Genomic DNA, 20,827 nt, shown 5'->3' with positions numbered 1-20,827 from the left:
CATTGTATTTCATTTGCCACTTTCTTGCTCATTCTCCTAATCTGTCTAAGTCCTTCTGCATCCTACCTGTTTCCATAACACTACCTGCCCCTCCACCAAGCTTCATATCATCTGCAAACCTGGCAAAAAAGCCATCCATTCCATCATCTAAATCATTTATATACAGCATAAAAAGCAGTCCCAACACCTACCCCTGTGGAACACCACTAGTCACTGGCAGCCAACCAGAAAAGGATCCTTTTATTCCCACTTGTTGCCTCTTACCAATCAGCCAATGCTCTGACCATGTTAGTAACTTTCCTGTAATATTATGGGCTCTTAACTTGGTAAGCAGCCTCATGTGTGGCACCTTGTCAAAGGCCTTCTGAAAATCCAAATATACAACATCCACTGCATCCCCTTTATCTACCCTACTTGTAATCTCCTCTAAGAATTCCAACAGGTTTGTCAGGCAGGATTTTCCTTGAAGGAAATCATGCTGACTTTGTCCTATCTTGTCCTGTGTCACCAAATACTCCATCACCTCATCCTAACAATTGACTCCAACATCTTCCCAACCACTGAGGTCAGGCTAACTGTGCGGCCTTGCATGGTCACAGTGATTAGATATGATGGAGTTAGTACTTATAACTGACAATGCAGTAGAAGAGACTCAGAGAAAGGCAAATGCTGCTCACCAAGCTCACAGCAGTTTGACTTCCCTGGACGTTCTGACTCAGTAAGAAGTTGTGCAGAGATCACAGCTGTGAGAGTTTAAAGGACATCAGAGGACTGACTATGCCTCTTATCATTTTGTACACCTCTATCGAGTCAAGTCTCATCCTCCTCCACTCCAAAGAGAAAAGCCTTAGCTCGCTCTACCTGTCCTCATAAGACATGCCCTCTAGTCCAGGCAGCATCCTGGTAAATCTCCTCTGCACCCTCTGTAAAGCTTCCATATTCTTCTTGTATAGAGGTGACCAGAATTGAACACAATATTCCAAGTCTGGTCTAACTAGGGTTTTAAGAAGCTGCAACATTACCTCATGGTTGTTGAACTCAATCTCCTGACTATGAACGTGGATCCCAAGATCCCTCTATTCCTCTACACTGCTAAGGATCCTGCCATTAATCATATAATCTGCTTTCAAATTTGATCTTACAAAGTGTATCACTTCACATTTTTCCGGATTGAACTCCATCTGCCACTTCTCCGCCCAACCTGTCAATGTCCAGTTGTAACATACAACAGCTTATTCACAGCGCCACCAACCTTCGTGTCATCTGCAGAAGAGCTGCTGATATATTGGTGACAAAGTTGGTTGAAGTATGAATGTTGGCCAGGGTACTGCATTTTTTTTGAGGAACACCATTGGCAGCTGAACAAGCAGATGGTTCAATGCCCGGCCCTGCTTGCCCCATCAGAGTTAGAACATACATTATGGAACATTTAACAGCACAGTAAAGGCCTTTCAGCCCACAGTTATGCTGAACTGTGTTGACCTATGTACTTCAAGATCAATCTAACCCTTTCCCCCTACATAGCCCTCCATTTTTCAATTATCCATGTGCCTATATGCCCCTATATGTTCTTAAATGCCCCTAATGTTAACTTGAACTGAAGGTTCAGCTTCAGTTAATTGATGACAATCAGTGATGAAAAACTGGAGAGGAACACCAGATCATGGGGATGGAGGAAGAGGGGGTTGAGGAGGGCAGTGCCACAGTTACCTGCTGTCCGGTTGTATCTTCACTCCTGAACGCAATCGACTCCAGCTCATTACCTCTGCTGGTTAGGGCCCTCAGGCACGAGTCACGGGATTCAAACCTTTGTTCCAAGAAGTCAATGGCTTTCTTGGCTCTCTCTTGCACCACTTTGGCATGGTTTGCACCGTGGTAGTCTGTGTCCTGGCCTTTCGCCAGACCATCCAGCTCATTAATCACTGAAACATTAAACAGCACAGAGTGTCTGTCAATTCTACATCCAGTATTTGAAACGGCAGGAAATTATCCAAAATGTCATTATATTAACACTTCCACTGTGAGACTACACAGACACAGAGAAATCTTCCTAAAATATATATAAAACCACCCAACACATGTACGTGCAGAAATGCAGTGTCCAGTAAAATGGTTACTGAGCTCAGTACGTCCAAGCATCATTGTGCTTCACCAGAGGATGACAGCGAGGTGCTGCCCAAGTACCGAAGCTCTTGTTCATCCTGTTCTGCTTAGCCCTTTGACTGAATTAATCACTGTAATGGAAGATTACAGGTTCAAAAAACCAACCTGGCCGTTGAATACAGGTGTGAAGGAGCAAAATAGAACAGAGTGACAAAGTAAGATACCGTTGAACTGACAGGCAACAACCCATTCCCCTTCACTCCAGTAACTGCACTAACTTTTCCTGATTTTCTTTTTTTGCAAACTTATCCTCAGGTCTCACACCACCAGGTTCAGGAACAGTTACTACCCTTCAACCATCAGGTTCTTGAACCAGGAAGGATAACTTGACTCATCACATCACTGAACTATTCCCACAACCTATGGACTTACTTTCCATGACTCTTCATCTCATGTTCTCGATATTTATTGCTTATTATTTATTATTATTATTTTGCAATTTTTTCTTTTTGTATTTGCAGTTTGTTGTCTTTTGCACACTGGTTGTTGGTCTGTCTTGTTGTGTGCAGTCTTTCATTGTGTCTCTTTGTATTTAAAGTTAAAAGTTCAAAGTAAATGTAAGAACATATGTCATAATATACAACCCTGAGATCCATTTTCTTGTGGGCATACTCAATAAATCCACAATAGAATAATAACCATAATGGAATCAATAAAAGTCTGCACTAACTTGAGCATTCAACCAGTGTGCAAAAGAAAACAAACTGCACAAATACAAAAGAAATAATAATAAATTACTAAGCAATAAGTATTGAGAACATGAGATGAAAAGTCCTTGAAAGTGAGTCCATAGAATGTGGGAACATTTCAATGATGGGGCAGGTGAAGTTGTGTGAAGTTATCCCTTTGGTTGAAGAGCCTGATGGCTGAGGAGTAAGCAGTTCCTGAACCTGATGGTGTGAGTCCTGAGGCTCCTGAACCTTCTTCTTGATGGCAACAGCAAGCACAAAACATAGCCTGGTGGTGAGGATCTCTGATGATGGATGCCGCTTTCCAGCCACAACACTTCATGTAGATGTACTCAAAGATGGGGAAGGCTTTACCCGTGGTGAACTGAGCCATATCCACTATCTCTTGTAGGATTTTCCATTCAAGGGCATTGGTGTTTCCATACCAGGCTGTGAGCAGCCAGTCAACATACTCTCCACCACACATCTATAGAAGTTTGTCAAAGTTTTAGATGACATGCCAAATCTTCACAAACTCCTAAGGAAGAAGAGGCACTGCTGTACTTTCTTTGTAATTGCAGTTACATGCTGGACCCAGGTCAGGTCCTCTGAAATTTTAACTCTGAGGAGTTTAAAGTTGCTGAGCCTCTCCACCTCGGATGAGGAATGGCTCATGGACCTGAACATCTTCCTGAACTCAATAATCAGATCCTTGGTCTTGCTGACATTGAGTGAGAGGCTGTTGTTGTGGCACCACTCAGCCAGATTTTCAATTTCCCTGCTGATTCTTCACCAGCTATGATTTGACCTATGACAGTGGTGTTGTCAGCAAACTTGAATATGGCATTGGAGTTGTGCTTAGCCACACAGTCATAAGTGTAAAGCAAGTACAACAGAGTGCTAAACACAACCTGTGCTAATGGAGATCGTGAGAGGAGATGTTGTTGTCAACCCAAACTGACTTGTGGTCTGTAAATGAGGAAATCTAGGATCTGATTGCGCAAGGAGGTATTAAGGCCAAGGTTTTGAAGCTTATTGATTAGTTTTTAAGGGATGATGGTATTGAATGCTGAACTGATAAAGAGCATCCTGATGTAAGCATTTTGCTGTCCAGATGTTCCAGGGTTGAGTAAAGAACCAATGAGATGGCACCTGCAATGGACCCGTTGCTCCAGTTGGCAAACTGAAGTGGATCCAAATCACATCTTCATCACTGTGGATGTAAGTACTACTGGATGGTAGTCGTTGAGGTAGGTTACCACATTCTTCTTAGGCAATGATCCAGTCGAAGCCTGCTGTAACAGGTGGGTACCACATGCTGCCAGAGTGAGAGGTTAAAGTTCGCTTTAACCAGCCAGATGATCAGCACAGGTCTTTAGTACTTGGCCAAAGTAAGCAAAATAAGTATTTTAGTACTTACTGTGAATGCCCACAAAAATGAATCTCAGGTTAGTATATGGTACATATGACATATATGTACTTTGATAATAAACTTACTTTGAACTTTTTGAAATCCCATTGTCAGTAACAACACAAGTAGATACCATTGCACACAGAACAGTACAGGTCTTTCAGCCCACGATGAGACCACACAGGATTATCAAGACACAAGGCATTATATCCAGTGAAAATTAATGACTGTGTGTTTGCCCACCCAGCCTACAGTCAATACACATGCCTCTCGTTGTTGCAGGAAGGTGGTGGAAATAGGAGTGAGAATGATGTCAGAGATGGAGAATAGCAATTTTTAGAAAGCACGGAAGCAGTGGGAGCACTGTCTCTTCTGAGGCTGTTCTTGGGAGTAACCATGACCCAAAGTGATCAGGCTCAATAGCCTGGGTGATGCAGGAATTCCCTCTACAACACCTAGACCAGAGAGCAGGAGCAGAGGAAACATCAACTCTCCATCTACAGTCACAGCTGCCTTCTGATACCAAAAAATCAACAGCTACGCATAAGTCTCCATCAATAAAACTGGTATTCTGCATGCATCACCTTGACTACCTGTAGTACTTCCTCCAACACTTCTGTTACCTGGAATTCTAGTGTGGTCTGCAGGAACAAAACCACTACTTGTCAAAAGGGGAGATTCTCAGCTTGAAAAGCTTAGCTTACAGGAATTCCCAGCTTTGCTCACAGTACCTGTTGTTTTCACAATATTGTGGGAAGATTGCAAACAGTCAATCTAAAGAAGAAATTTGTACTCATGCCAATCATCCTTGTCAGAAATCCTACGTATTCCCTCTGACAACTCCCCCTACACACACACACAGACACAAACTTGGTCTCCAAATATATAATTACATTAAAAGACTGCTTCTAGTCAGTCAGATGCAGTTGATCTTGTTCCTGGCACTGATTTCTGTAGCACCCCACTTGTTACAGCTTGCCAAGCTAAAAATAACTTATCTTTCATCTCAATTTTCAGTATCTCTGCTGATATATTTCCCTCAATACTACAACACTTTATCATTGCTGTTCTACCTGCATATCATTTGGTAATCAAAATATATAACGTCAACTGACTTCCATCGTCTAGTTAACATCCTCAAACAATCTCACTTTCATAAACCTTGTTGACTTTGCCCAATCATATGAGAATTTCCAGGTGTTTTCTCATCACTTCCTAAATAACAGATTCCAGCAGTTTCCCTCAACGCTTCTGTCTCCCTCTCCTTTTGAAATAGCGGCGGACCATTTGTGTTCTCCTATTTGACTCGGACTTTTCCAGAATATGGGGAACAGTGGAAGTTCACAAGTGCCTCTACTAACGTTACAATTGTTCCCTAAGAACCCTAGGATGCCCTTCATTTGGTCCAAGGGACTTGCTAACTTTATGTTCATTTGTTTCTCCAATAATTTTCTGAACACTATAGCACAGTGCAGACCTTGTGGCCCATGATGTTAAGCTGACCTTTTAACTTTTTTCAAGATCAATCTAACCCTTCCTCCTACAAAGCCCTCCATTTTTAAAAAATCATCCATGTGTCTGACTATGAGATTCTTAAATGTCCTTAATGTATCTGCCTCCACAACCACCCTTGGAAGGGCATTCCACACACCCACCACTCTCTGTGTAAAATATTTACCACTGATACCTCCCCCCCCCCAATACTTTCCCCCAATCACCTTAAAATTGTACCCTCTCATATTAGCCAGTTCCACCCTGGGAAAAAGTCTCTGGCTGTCCACTATCTAGGCTTCTTACCATCTTATACACCTTTATCAAGCTACCTCTGAAAATCATTTAATTTTCCCACAATCTTTTGTCTTCATATTTCAATAGTTTGGATGAGGAGATGAAATGTAACATGTCCAAATTAGCTGACGATATAAAGTTAGGTGGTAGTGTGGGCTGTGGGGAGAATGTAGAGATGCTTTGGGTGATAAAAGCAGATTAAGTGAATGGGCAAAGGTCTGGCAGGTGGAATATGGAGTTGAGGAATGTAGTGTCATCCACTTTGCCAGAAAAAAAAACAAAAATGGAGAGAGTGAGAAGTGTTGGTGTCCTTTTACATCAGGGGTTCCCAACCTTCTTTATGCCATACACCAATATCATTAAGCAAGGGGTCACGGACCCCTGTTCCATATGAATCACCATTGGTTTACATACATAAGGGAAAACATAGTCTGTCATACTTTAGTGCCAGAGGATTTCAAAAGCAGTGTAGATACCTTTAAATAGTGCTCTGCAGAGCCCACATCTGTGCACATGTCCCGTCTCCTTACCCAGTGATATTTACAATATATGGACTGCTCTGATTCTGAGGATGACTGGTTACACAAGAAGAAATTAAACAGATCTGGCCAATAATCTCTTAAGTTTAGAAAAATGAGAGGGATCTGATTGAAATGCACAAAACTGTTACCCTCTTGAAACAACAGAGAATAAGGTTTCCTCTGCTTGGGGCGTCAATACCGGGGGTTACAGCCTTAGAATAATGAGCTGGTCATTCAATACAGAGATGAGAAGAAATTTCTTCACGAAAGAATGGAAAAATGTAATTTCTATCCAAGAGGATTGAATTCTCTATCTAAGAAGTATGTGGAGGTTTAGCTTCTGAGTATATTCAAGACTGCAATCGACAATGTTTAAACCAATTGATACAAGGTTGGTGCAGGAAACGGACACTGAGGTAGCAGATCAGCCATGATGTTAACTGAATGAAAAAGCAGGTACCTGATGTTGAATGGCTTACTCTTACTTCTATCTATACTTGAGTTTATGTACACGGCTTCACTTTTGAAAACTGAAACAAAACATTAAAAACTCAATGTTGAAAGTAAATTTATTATCAAAGTACATATTTGTCACCATATATTATTTTGAGATTTTTTTTGTTAATCTTTAAAAAGCTTGACCTTTATATTATTTTCCAATATTAAGTTCCCAACTCTACTTCTGAGGGACTGATATATACTTTTCCTGTTCTGTTCCTGTGCTGTACAACTCTATAACTCTAATATATAGATGTGGAAATTCCAATTAGTTAGTATTCCTAAAAAGTCTCATTAACTTGTTCTCAACTCATTTTCTTCCTTATCAACCTTCACCCACCATTTTAATATTTTTCCAATCCTCAGGACCACCACAAGCTTCTCCTCCAATCTAATTCTACATCTCTAATCTCCACAATGACTATTACATCTACTTGTACCATGTGGGAAAAGTCACATTCAGATAAAGAACCTTTAACTTTGTCTTTATACAACCAGTCCCTACTTTGCCTGTTTTTCCATTTCATTCATATCTGGTCATTATAACAACCCATACAATTACCATCTAGATAGGGCACCATGTCAGTGTAGTGGTTAGAGTGACGCTATTAGAGCTCGGTGTGTTCAGAGTACAAGTCTGTAATGAGTTTGTACGTTCTCCCCGTGAACTGTGTGGGTTTCTTTCCAGTCTGGTTACTAGGCTAATTGGTCATTTAAAATTGTCCTTTAATTAGGCTAGTGTGACATTGGTAGGCTGTTGGACAACGTGGCCTTTTCCATACTGTTCCTCTAAGTATGGTATATAAAATAACTTTTTAAACTTTCTAATACCACTTCTGTTGAATTCACCCCTTCAATGGCTAAGGTATAAGCTTTAGAGAGGATGTAAAAAAGGATGTTTTCACCCAGAGGGTGGTTGGAACCTGAAACACACTGCCTGGGAGGCTAGCAATGTGGATGGGTGGTGAAGGATATCCGTGAATGCGTGGCTGTCACAGGTCACTGGGTCCTGGGATCAATGATCTTATGAGCTGAAGGCATGAGGGCCGGTTAGTCAGTGAGCCCAGAGTTCAAGATCCTAGTTCATGATGGCTAGTCTGGGGGTTCTTACCATAGGCTGAAGCCCAAAGATTGACCAAGTCTGGAAATCAAAGCCTAATGGCCAAAGCCCAGAGACTGGAGACTGGAGGACTAGAGGCCTGTCCTGGAGATGGAAGATTGTCTGTGTGTGTGGGTGACAAGTATCAAGGCTTGTTCTGTTATTTTGATGCTTGTTGTATTCTATTCAGTTTTATTGTGTAAAGCTGAACATGGTGGACGTGTTATCTTGGTGCCAGAATGTGTGGGACACTTGCACACTGCCCCCAACACATCCTTAGGTGTGTTGGTTGTTACTGGCCTAGTTCTGCTCCTATGTCTTATGGTCTTAACAGAAATGTCACATTTCACTGCAAGTTTCCATGTACAGATGATAAATAAATCTGAATCTACTCCAATCTAACATTAGTGTGGTGGCATTAGTATGAGTACTTGTATTGGTAAAATGAGATGAGTTTGTGTTATGATAGTAGAGACAAGGGTGGGCCAAAGGGGCTGGTTTGTGCTGTTGGACTCTATGATGACAGTCCAGACGTCCTCACTGAATAATACAGTATCATTATTAGTGAGTGTTCAAGATGGCAAACAAGCTCAGTACACTCCTCGAGGGAACAATTTAACTATCCAGATTCTGTGATATGGTACAATTTGATCATTAATCGCTGGTGTACCATGAGGGAAAATTAAAACACCTCCCCCATCAATTTGATTTGGGTGTGTGTTCAAGGTTTAAATGCAGCAGATGGGGAGACAGATCCTGTTGCACTGCCCTGATTGAATCCATTTCGTTGCTTGTGGTTATAGTTTTCTTGTTACTAATTTGAAACAGGTGAACAATTTGTTAAAAGTCTGATCTAAAGAGTTAGGGCAAAGGCAGTACTTTACAGAAATGGCACATTGTTTGCAGGGAGTTAGACTGGCCTTTGTCAATGTCAGATTAGAGCTAAATCAAACTCAAACACTGAGCAGGTAAACGTATCACACTCGGATGTATCCACTATCGGTCAAAATCCAGCACCATCATCCAGTGGGCACCTCATGTTCCAAGGCAAATTCATATCAGCCAAGTCTTTTCCAAAAATAGGAATGGGATTCTATCTTCAGTGGTATCCCTGGATGCAGAATGCGGTGTTTACAACATACAGTACTCTCAGATTTCATTGAAAAGCAAGTACAATTCAGCTGCTGAGGAATTGTCTCCAAGTGCTCTCCTTAAAATGAGCAGCTAACATTACAATTGATATAGAAAATTGGAATATTATCTCATAGTCATAACAAACACAAGAGATTCTGCAGATGCTAGAAATCCAGAGTAACATATAAAATGCTGGAGAAATTCAGCAAGTTAGGCAGCATCTATGGAAAGGAATAAATAGTCACAGTTTCTGGCCAAGACCTTCCTTTAGTACTGGGATAGCTTCTTTAAAGGAGGGGGTGGGGGAAGGGAGGATGGCTCAGATGAAGCATTTCCTATTTACAGTTAGGCTTTTCATGCAAACTCCAACCCAATATACAAGAATGCTAATTTCTCCTTGGTCACAGAGACTAACGTTTCCCAGTTTCATGGCTTGCACATGTCATGGTAATTTTTGTAAATGAATCACAGACAGACAGCTTGCAAAAGCAGTAAGTGATTAGGGAGTACAGTGACCTTTTTTTTTAACAAATATATAGCCTACTCCTGGCTATGGTAAATGGATAGGAAATTAGTTAAGACTAAATGCAGAGAGAGGGGGGTAAAAAGGTAGTTACTACAGACTGGAGAAGGTTAGAATGTGGTGTTTACAAGATATATAAATTGCTTAGAGATGGAAACAGCATACTCAATTGTACAATCTGTAGGTAGCGACTGGGATGAGTGGCAGGTGATGACTGGGATAGTCAGGAAGGTTGTAGTGCAAGTGAACCAGCTTCAGCTGAATTTCAGGAAAATGAGCATTGACACTATGGATTATGAATTGATAATCTTTGAAAGGACATGCAGAAATAACACATTCACCTTGGAACACATGATAGTGAACAGATCACTACGATAAATATCACATTAATTTTAGGACAGATCTCTAGAATCATTACTGCAAGTTAACAGAGGGATTGAAAGGCACTGGGATTCTTTAGTGTAGAATTCAAGTGGAACAAAGATTTTATAAATAATTAATATTTCATCTAGTGAGGTTAGAATCTTTCAACTATAAGGACATTGATGTATTTTACAGCAAACAGGTTTGTGAGGATACTAGCAGAAGGATTGGAGGTGTCAGGAAAGACTAAGTACTCGGGTTTTTCTCATTTGAAGAGATAACTGACAGGTAACCTAACAGACATCTTGTACTTGGCAGGACAGGTGCAGTACCTAAACATGAAATTCAATAAGGAACTAAGGAAACAATTAACCTGCTACCACAGGCAATAGGTTCAGTCTAGATGCTTTTGAAAAGGATAGGTCCATGAAGGAGAGATGGGAAAACATATGTTGAAAGATACAGATGAGGAGGTGGGCTGGGAGCAGTTCATGGAATGCAAACACCAGCACAAAGATGAACTATTTCTCTCTTTAGGTGTGCAAGGTAGGTCTATGAGATTAAATTATAGAGCTCCTGTCTCAAAGATCAAATATCAGCTTTATTTGCAACACATGGAATATTGTATTTAGTTCATTATAGAAAGGATGTGGAAGCTTTAGAGAGGGTGTAGAGGAGATCTTGCAGGATTGCAAAACATTTCTGATGAAGGAAGGTTGAACGAGCTTGGGTTTTTCTCTTTGGGAAGAGGAGGACGAGATGTGACGTGTTAGAGGTTTATGAGATGTTAAGAGGCATAGATCAAGGGGATAGCCAGAGACTTTCTCCAAGGGCAGGAATGGGTCATATGTAGGGAGCAAAATTTTACGGTGATTGGAGGAAAGTATAGGGGGGGGACATCAGATGTAGGTTTTTTATAGAGAGAGTGGTGGGTGCATGACATGACCTGCTGGGGGTGGTGGTAGAGTCAGATACATTAGGGGCATTTAAGAACCTCTTAGATAGGCATTTGAATGATAGAAAAATTGAGGGTTATGTGGGAAGCAAGGGTTAAATTGATCTTAGAATTGGTTAAAAGGCCGGCACAACATCGTGGGCCGAAGTGCCTGTACTGTTCAAAGTTCTAAACAGAAGAGATCAGCAGAGGCTAGAAAATCCAGAGTAACACACGAAGTGCTATAGGAACTCAGCAAATCAGGTAGCACATGTGAAAAGGAATAAACACTTGATGTTCATGTGTGTGTTGCTCTGTTCTATGTTCTAAAGGTAAGAGAGTAGAAAAAAGTTTTCAGATAGTGAAGGTGAGTCGAAATCAAGAAATACAGATTAAATCATAGAGAGACACAAGAATAGAATAAAACATTTACAGAATTACCGCCTGGTGTGTGGGTCCAAATTATTGTCCTTAGAACAAACACATGAAACACTCTGACTGAATTACTGGTTCGTGGAAACAGAAAAAACTTGATTTCTGGCAGATCACAGTGGTTATTACCGCAGCATAGGGACAGATTGTCAGAATTAGAAACTTAAAAGCAGTTGGTGCTGTTGCTGCTCAGCTGATCAGGCAGCATCTCTGGAGAGAATCAGAGCTAATGTTCCAGGCCACAGGGAATGGAAACAAAGGGAGCGCTTTAACCAGTCGAGAGGGAGGGTGCAGATGGGAACTTCATACTGGCAGGAGGCCTGATGTCCAGGTGGCATAGGTGCACCTGCTCACTTCCATGGAGGTTCGGTAACTATTGCTGATCAGTGTGGAGGAGTGTCAACAGACGGAGACGGACCAGGACAAAAGGAGAAACTAAAAGTTGCAGAGCAGAGCAGCTGCTGTGTTCCACGTTCTGTAATGTGGTCTCCTTTACCTTGGAGAAACCAAACGCGGATTATGCGACCACTTTGCAGAACATTTTTATTTTGCCCAACAGGGTGATCTGAACTTCCACACAAAATGCGAGGAACTCAGCAAGCCAGGCAGCACCCTTTGAAAAGAGTACAGTCGACGTTTTGGGCCGAAACCTTTCGGCAGGACTGGAGAAAAAAAACTGAGGTGTAGATTTAAAAGGTGGGGGGAGGGGAGAGAGAAACACCAGTGATAAGTGAAACCTGGAGGGGGAGGGATGAAGTAAAGAGCTGGGAAGTTGATTGGTAAAAGAGACAGAAGGCCATGGAAGAAAGAAAAAAGGGAGAGGAACACCAGAGGGAGGCGATGGCCGGGCGACATGAGGTGAGAGAGGGAAAAGCATGTGTTGCTCTGGATTTTGAGCATCTGCAGAATCTTCTGTGTTTATAATGTCCTGGTGAACCTCTTCTGCACCCTCTCCAAAGCCTCCACATTGTTCCTCTAGTGTTGCAACTCAAAATGTATCATCTCAAACTTGTCTGGATAAAACTCTATCTGCCATTTCTCTGCCTATATTTCCAACTGGTTAATATCCTGCTGAATTCTTCAAAAACTGTCCATAACTCTGCTGACTTCTGCACACTTGCTAATCAGCCTACATACAGTACGGTGCAAAAGTCTTAGGTACATATATAGAACTCGGGTGTCTAAGACTTTTGCATAGTACCGTAGTAATTTTATTTATTGCATTGTACTGCTGCCGCAAAAAAACCCAGAAGATTTTATGACATGTGAGTGATAATAAACCAGATTCTGATATGGGTCTCTATTGTGGACTCAGAGTGGGAAGGAGGCAAGGAGAGGGGAGTCATGGTTAGGAAAAGGGCAAGGGAGTGGGGCGTATATGGGAAGCACCAGAAACACACACTGTAATGATCAATAAACCAATTGTTTGGAATCAAATCACCTTGCCTGCTGTCTCAGGGCTGGGTGTGTCTGCACCCATGCCACCCACCATCCAACACTCCTCTGCCACCTGTCCCACACCCCTCCCACAGCGCTTCACCCTCACCATGCACATTATCCTTTGCTCCCATCAGATAAGTATTCACCCTCCCCCCTGCCCCCAGAAGTTTTCTTGTTTTATGGTTTCATTGAATTAGGACGATTATACAGTTTAACATGTGGTTTAGGAGCTGGTGTAGGAGGGAGGGCATAAGATTGTTGGATCATTGGGGTCTCCTCCTGGGAAGGTGGGACCTGTACTGATAAGACAATTTGCATCTGAACAGGAAGGAGGCTAATATCCTGGTGGAAAGGCTTGCTAATGCTACACAGTGAGGTTTAAACTAGAGTTGCAGGGGGATGGGAAAAGGTTGAGCACGGTGCGACTAGTGTCCTGAGTTTGCATATATTTCAATGGAAGAAGTACAGCGCCTATAAGAAGTATTCACACCACTCCCTTAGATGTTTTCATGCTTTATTGTTTTACAACATTGAATCACAGTGGATTTAACTTGGCTTTTTTGACACTGATCAACAGAAAATGACTCTTTCATGTCAAGTTGAAACAGATCTTTACAAGGTAATCTAAATTAATTACAAATATAAAACATAAAACAATTGAATGCATAAGTATTCACCTCCTTTAATATGACACATGAGATAATCACTGGTGCAGCCAATTAGTTTTAGAAGTCACATAATTAGTTAAATGGAGATCACCTGTGTGCAGTCAAGGTGTTTCAATTGATTGCAGTAAAAATATACCTGTACCTGGAAGATCCAGTTGCTGGTGTGTCAGATTCCTGGCAAAAACTACACCATGAGGACAAAAGAACAGTCTAAGCAACTCCACAAAAAGTTATTGAAAAGCACAAGTCTGGAGATGGACACAACACAATTTCCAAGTCACTAAATATCCCTTGGAGTATAGTTATATCAATCATCAAGAAATGGAAAGAATATGGCACAACAGTAAATCTGCCAAGAGCAAGCTGTCCTCAAAAACTGAGTGACCTGTAAGAAAAGGACTAACAAGAGAGGCCATCAAGAGACCTGTGACAACTCTAGAAGAGTTACAATCTTCAGTGGTTGAGATGGGAGAGACTGCACTTACAACTGTTGCCCAGGTGCGTTACCAGTCACAGCTTTATGGGAGAGTGGCAAAGAGAAAGCCACGATTGAAAAAATAACTCAGGTGAATTCTCGGCGAGTTTGCCAGAAGGCGTATGGGTAATCTCTAGTCAGCTGGAAGGAAGTTCTATAGTCTGATGAAACCAAAATTGAGCTTTTTGGCCATCAGACTAAATGCAATGTTTGGCATAAGCCAAACACCACACATCATCATAAACACACCATCTCTACCGTGAAGCACGGTGGTGGCTGCATCATGCTGTGGTATGCTTCACTGCAGCAGGTCCTGGAAGGCTTGTGAAGGTAAAGGGTAAAATGAATACAGCAAAATCCTGGAGGAAAACCTGAGGCTGTCTGCAAGAGAACTGCGACTTCAGCAAGACAACTCTTTTCAGCAAGACAATGACCCCAAGCATAAAGCCAAAACTACACAGGAAAGGTTTTAAAACAACAAAGCTAATGTACTGGAGTGGCCAAATCAGTCTAGACCTCAATCCAATTGAGAGTCTGTAGCCGGACTTGAAAAGGACTATTCACTTACGATCCCCATGCAATCCAACAGAGCTTGAGCAGTTTAGTAAAGAAGAACAGAGACTTGTCCACACAGACTCAAGGCTGTAATTGCTGACAAAGGTGTACCTACTGAATATGGACTTGAAGGGGGTGAATACTTATATTATCAATTATTTTATGTTTTATATTTGTAATTAATTTGTATCACTTTGTAGAGATCTGTTTTCACTTCTGACACGATAGTCTTCTTCTGTTGATCAGTATTAAAAAAAAGCCAAATTAAATCCACTGTGATTCAATGGATTCAATGTTGTAAAACAATAAAACATGAAAACTTTCAAGGTGGATGAATACTTTTTATAGGCACTTTTTAAAAATATATATAGCACAGACTATGAACCAGAGAAACACCCCTCCATTAGTACCCTCTGTCTTCTAGTATCAAGCTCATCTTGTACCAAATCACTAACTCACTGTGGATCTCATGTGACTTGCTCTTCCAGACAAGCTCATCATAAAATCACCATCCATTGCTCCTGAGCTGATGACACTGCTACGAGCTTACTTCTAAATACAGAGGTAATTATGAAACAAAAAATACATTACATCACATTGCTGTTTGCAGACACTTGCTTTTGCAAATTAATCACTATATTTCTTACAATATCCATTCAAAAAGTACTCCATACTCCTAAACCTGGGACTCAACACCTCACTTTGCAACTGGATCTGAGTCTTCCTGACCAACAGACCGTAATCAATAAGGATAGGCAGCTACACGACTATTCTAAACTCTGGTGCTCCACCAGGTTGTATCCTCAGCACCCTTGTACACTCACAACTATGTGGCCAGATTCTGCTCTAACTCCATCTACACGTCTGCAGATCATACTACCATAGTGGGTATTAGCTGAAATAATGATGAGTCAGAGATAGAGAGCTCAGTGACATGGTGTCAGCAAAGCAGAAGAGCTGCTCATTGACTCAGGAAGGAGCATGGTGCATATGTCTCTATCTACATCGACCGTGTTGGGATTCAGAGGACTGAGAGGTTCAGGTTCTGAGGTGTGAACATCACCAATAACCTGTCCTGGTCCAGTCACTCTGATGCCAGGTACAAAAAACTCACCAGCACCTCTACTTCCTCAAGCTACAGAAAACTGGCACGGCACCTTTCGCTCTCACCAACTTTTATCAATGCACCACAAAAAGCATCCTATCTAGATGCATCACAGCTTGTACGGTGACAGCAAAAAACTGCAGAGATGTGACACACCGAAAACGGCATTCCCTTCCTGGTCTCTGTCTATGCTCAGTAAAGTTGCCAATATTATCAAAGATTCTACCCATCCCAGACATTCTCTCTTTTGTCCCCTCCCACTGGGCTGAAGATACAAAAGCCTTGTGGTGAACTACATATACCTGTCTGGACACGCCCCCCCTGCTGACTGCTCCTGTGGCTCCTCCCACGGACCACGGTATAAAGGCGATTGGAGACACCGCCCCGGCCTCAGTCTCCAGGTTGCAGTGTGGTGGTCAATTGCTGCTTGTTCTTTCTTCCAGCCAATAAAAGCCTATATCTCGCCTCACATCTCCAAGAGTTATTGATGGTGTATCAAGCCTGAAAGCACGTGTCACAGGGATTAAGGACAGTCCCCATCCGATTGTAATAGGACATTACAGCACAGTACAGGCCCTTCAGCCTATGATGTTGTACCAACCTTTTAACCTTCTCCAGCAGCAATCTAACCGTTCCCTCCCTCTTAGCCCACTATTTTTCTTGCACCTACGTATGTATCTATCTAAGAGGCTCTTAAATGTCCCTAAAGCATCTGCCTCTACCACCCCTCTGGCAGTGCATTCCAAGCAGCCATCCCTATAAGACAATTGAAAGGTTTACTTGAGGACTCTTGACCTCACAATGTACCTCGTTATGACCTTACACCTTACTGTCTACCTGCACTGCACTTTCTCTGTACTGTAATACATTCTGTTAACACTTTACCTTGTTCTACCCCAATGTAATGAAATTGATCTGTATGGACAGTATGCAAGACATGTACCTTGGTACAATTTTCAAATGAGTTGGAATATGTGGTGGGACATGTTACACAATACAAGCTTGCCATTTTGTCTCCACTGGCCACTTGAACTACGTTGTGGAATCTTGAGGGTTACACATGCACTGCAGCCGGGCTGTGTTCCGACTCATTTACAATTGCTATCAGGTCGACTGCTACTAGAAACCCTTTCCAAAACGTCAACACAAAATTCAAATAAGACAAATCAGCGAGGAAGAAATACAAGAGTAAATAGGGCTGATGGATCATAGTTTGGACATGTAGGATTAAGAGAAAATTTCTCTCCACTGTATCGGTTCCTCTACTATAAATCAGATGAGCAACAAGCAGACTTTGAAGCTTTCAAGCCTTCACACAGTTCCTGTATTCAGTTTCATACTCGTGCTGAAGGAAGTTCATCTTTTAATACTGGTTTGCCTCTGAAAACAATTAATGAATCAAGATAGATTCCTGATACTTTTTGAGCATTTTAAAGACAAACCGAGATCAGACTTAACACAAATTGACAGCATTGAACTCACTTCAAGAATTTCTGGCGTGCAACAAGTAAAATTCTGGCAAAGGCATTCTCAACAATTTCTACACAGCTAGATCAAAAGAATACATAGGAAGAAGGTAATTTGGAGCGAAGCCCTGTGCCATAATCACCGATGGCTTTGCCTTGCCAGTGCTTTGGAGCTGTCTGAGTACACTTCTCCCTCAGCACCTCTTTTACATTGGCCCTTATACACTGACAAACACATGATTTTGTTTTCACTCAAATATGCTCAAGGGATGTCAAACAATTTCTAAAAAGGAAACAACAATGTTAACCAAAAATTGAAGATTAAAGTTAACAGGCAAGGAAAACATATGTCCAATATTTCCTAGCGGAATCCAGAATACCTAATTACCTGAACCAGTTAAATACAGTGACAGAGAAGATATCCCCTTATTGGATCACTATTCAAGTTAGCTGGTTGTATCACCATCTGGTATGGAGGGTCCACTGCAGAAGATCAGAAAGAGCTGCAAACTCAACCAGCACCAGCCTCCCCAGCGTCAAGGACATCTTCAAAAGGAGATGCCTCATAAAGGTGGCATCTATCGTTAAGGACCCCATCATCCAAGACATGCCCCCTTCTCATTGTTTCCATCAAGGTGGAGGTACAGGAGCCTAAAGACACACACTCAATGATTCAGAAACATCTGCTTCCCCTCTAAAGGAATAATGAACCCACAAACACCACCTCACTATGTTTTTTCTCCTCTCTTTTTGCACTACCTATTTATTTTTTACTGTAATTTATAATACTTTTATTATGTATTGCAAAATACTGCTGCTGCAAAACAACATTTTAATTCCTAAGGTAAGGACATGTTCGGCACAGCTTTGTGGGCCGAAAGGCCTGTATTGTGCTGTAGGTTTTCTATGCTCTATGTTCATTTATGACATATGCCAGTGATATTAAACCAGTTTCTGAACCATCTACCAGTTCCTGGCTCAGTGTAACTGATCTCTGCCTGGGCCATTCAGCCTCCCCAGGAATGCCTAATGCTTTTCAAACACCAGCAACTCCCTGAAGCACTCTTAATGTTTTGGACATTACATAAACCCCCAAGAAACCTTGTTTGCCTTTTTCAGTGGTGCTCTACTTCCAAGTTAACCCTGGGAGTTGACATTCTGAAGGAGAACACAAGACTGAGAGTTCTGTTAAAAGCCGGGCTCGTCACTGAAATCCAACAGCTGCTCTTCTCCGGGAAGCCCCACCTGCCCCACTCCAGTCACAGATTCACTGGGACTGGGTGGTGCAGAGGCCTTTCATCTCTGGGGCTTGCTTTTTGAATCGAGCCCAGACAGATGGACAAAAGGCCTCCCTCTTACGAAGTGGCAGAGTAGGTGGAAGGGCCTGACCTTTGAATCGTGGGCTCAGAAACAATCTCAGGAGAGAGCAGAGTGGTACGTGGTGTACTGACATGGAACTTGAGTCTAAGGGCAGCCAGACAGCTGGTTTGTAGACCACCCTTCACTTTCCCAACTGTGACCTGTGCAATTAATTCTTCCATTTCTGTATAATTTGGGAGGTTATTTCAGCACAGCGAGAACATGCCGCCCCAGAGACTCATCCCAGTCCACCACTACTTTTTCCTACAGTCTACTCTCCTCGTGTTCCCATCAACTTGTTGCCCTCCCTCCCCTTGCTCAAGGGGCAATTTACAACAGCTAATTAACCTACCAATTTGCATGTCTGAGATGTGGGAGGAAACCAGAGGAATCCCACATGGTCGTGGAAACAAAACATATGCCTCACATGCGCGCATACACACATACATACGCGCTTGCGCACACACACAGCGTCAGAGGTCAGGACTGAACTGGAATCATTGGAGCTGTGTGAAAGTGGCTCAACCTTCTACACCACAGTGCCGTTTTTGTAACAGGACCATTAGACCATGAGACGTTAGAGCAGAATTAGGCCATTTGTCCCTTTGCGTGTGCTCTGTCATTCCATCATGGCTGATATATTAACCCTCTCAACCCCACTCTCCTGCCTTCCACACAACCTTTTTGATGCCATAACTAATGATCCATGGGCACTTTGCAAATGAAACAGAGATCCTCAAGAAATCTGGAACATACTGTGCTTGGAAAGAAATGAAACACACCAGCTCCAAGTGGCCTGTCCTGGGACTGGAGGTCCATTGTGTGTGGGATGGGGTTATTTTGCTGCTGCTGCTTGTACATTGCCTGCGTGTTCTGCTGAACATTCTATATTAGCACCGGAATGTGTGGCGACATTTGTGGGCTGCCCCCGGGAGACGGGGAGGGGAGGGAACTTACAAATAGTGGTGGGAACTGAACCCTGATCTTCTGATCACTGGTGCTGTAAAGCGTTACGCTAATCATTCGACTACCCTGCTGTTATGCTCTGTGGTTCACTGGAGCAGGATGGTCGGTCGCTGGTGTGTGCATGTACCCTGAGGTGACTCTCTGTCCTTGGACCTGTATCTAGAGCTGCCATATATAGTTTGGGCTTGCGAGGCACTTCATACACCATGGCTACTTCTGATGATACGCAGCTCCCAGAGACAAGCCTCTCAGAGGGAGGTTCCGGGGGGGGGGGGGGGGGGAAAGAGAGACAGAGACAGAGACAGAGAATGGGAAGGAGAGGGAGGGAGTGGGTGAGAGGGAGAAAATGGGAAAGGCAGGGAGAGAGAGGGAGAATAACAATGAGGGAGAAGGGGGGAGAGGGAGAGAGAGATAGAGGGAGGGAGAGAGGGTGTATGTGGGTGTGAGAGAGAGAATAGGAAAGAGAGGGAGAATGAGAGAGCGGGAGAGAGGGTGTGGGAGAGAAAGACAGAGTGGGAACAGAAGGGAAGAGAGGGAGGAGAGAGAGAGAGTGGGTGAGAGGGAGGGTGTGTGGGGGAAGAGGGAGAGAGAGAAAAAGAGGGAAAAGAGAGGGGGGAAGGGAAAGTGTGAAAGAGAGGGAGGGAAAGAGGGAGGGTGCAGAGGGAGCAATACACAGTCATCGAAAGATAGCCAGAGTAAAAGCAATTTGTATAGAAATTATAATGACAATATAGAAATCTTTGTCTCCCTTCGACTAAGAGATATTAATGTCTCCTCCCTCCCTGAGATGTGAATCTCCCCACCAAAATCTCCCATACTCCTTGTTACTTCCTGGAGCTCTCTGGATCCAATCCACTAATCTGTATGGAACAAATCTAGCACAGCCCATTTCTGTCCCGACGACACATGGTAGATAATCCTACCCCCTTTATCCAGGGTGCATTCAGCACTGGTCTGATCACTACCATCGCTCACAGACTTGATTACAGCCCAGATCCCTCCCATCTCAGAGCAAGATCACTCAATTGGCAATACTTTCTGCAGCGCGGCCGCATTCAAACCAGTTCCACTTTGCTTTAATTAAAATTATTCCATTCTGAGACCCGCATGTGGTGTGCCAAATTTTTGTGAATGGCACCGCTGACTGCACCAGTGACAACCTATTACTCAGACCACACAGGCTGCTTTGTGCACCCTTACAACATAAAATTAGAGCTGCGTTTTGTGGTCAGGACTTGATTGTTTTGGCACAAGCACAT

The 20,827-nt window shown here is 42.6% G+C and overlaps 1 protein-coding gene across 3 annotated transcripts in view; it reads right to left on the bottom strand.

Annotated features, from left to right (window-relative positions):
* Positions 1-20,827, bottom strand: part of smg6 (SMG6 nonsense mediated mRNA decay factor) — a 520,319-nt gene that overhangs the window by 34,873 nt on the left and 464,619 nt on the right. For all 3 annotated transcript variants that reach the window (XM_073053020.1, XM_073053021.1, XM_073053022.1), the window contains one exon: positions 1,711-1,922. In XM_073053020.1, the coding sequence (XP_072909121.1) occupies positions 1,711-1,922 (212 nt within the window). The remainder of the gene's footprint in view (positions 1-1,710; positions 1,923-20,827) is intronic.

This window comes from Hemitrygon akajei, chromosome 8 (genome assembly GCF_048418815.1).
Source record: "Hemitrygon akajei chromosome 8, sHemAka1.3, whole genome shotgun sequence".
Taxonomy (NCBI): Eukaryota; Metazoa; Chordata; class Chondrichthyes; order Myliobatiformes; family Dasyatidae; genus Hemitrygon; species Hemitrygon akajei.
This window is presented reverse-complemented; position numbering and strand designations above follow the sequence as displayed.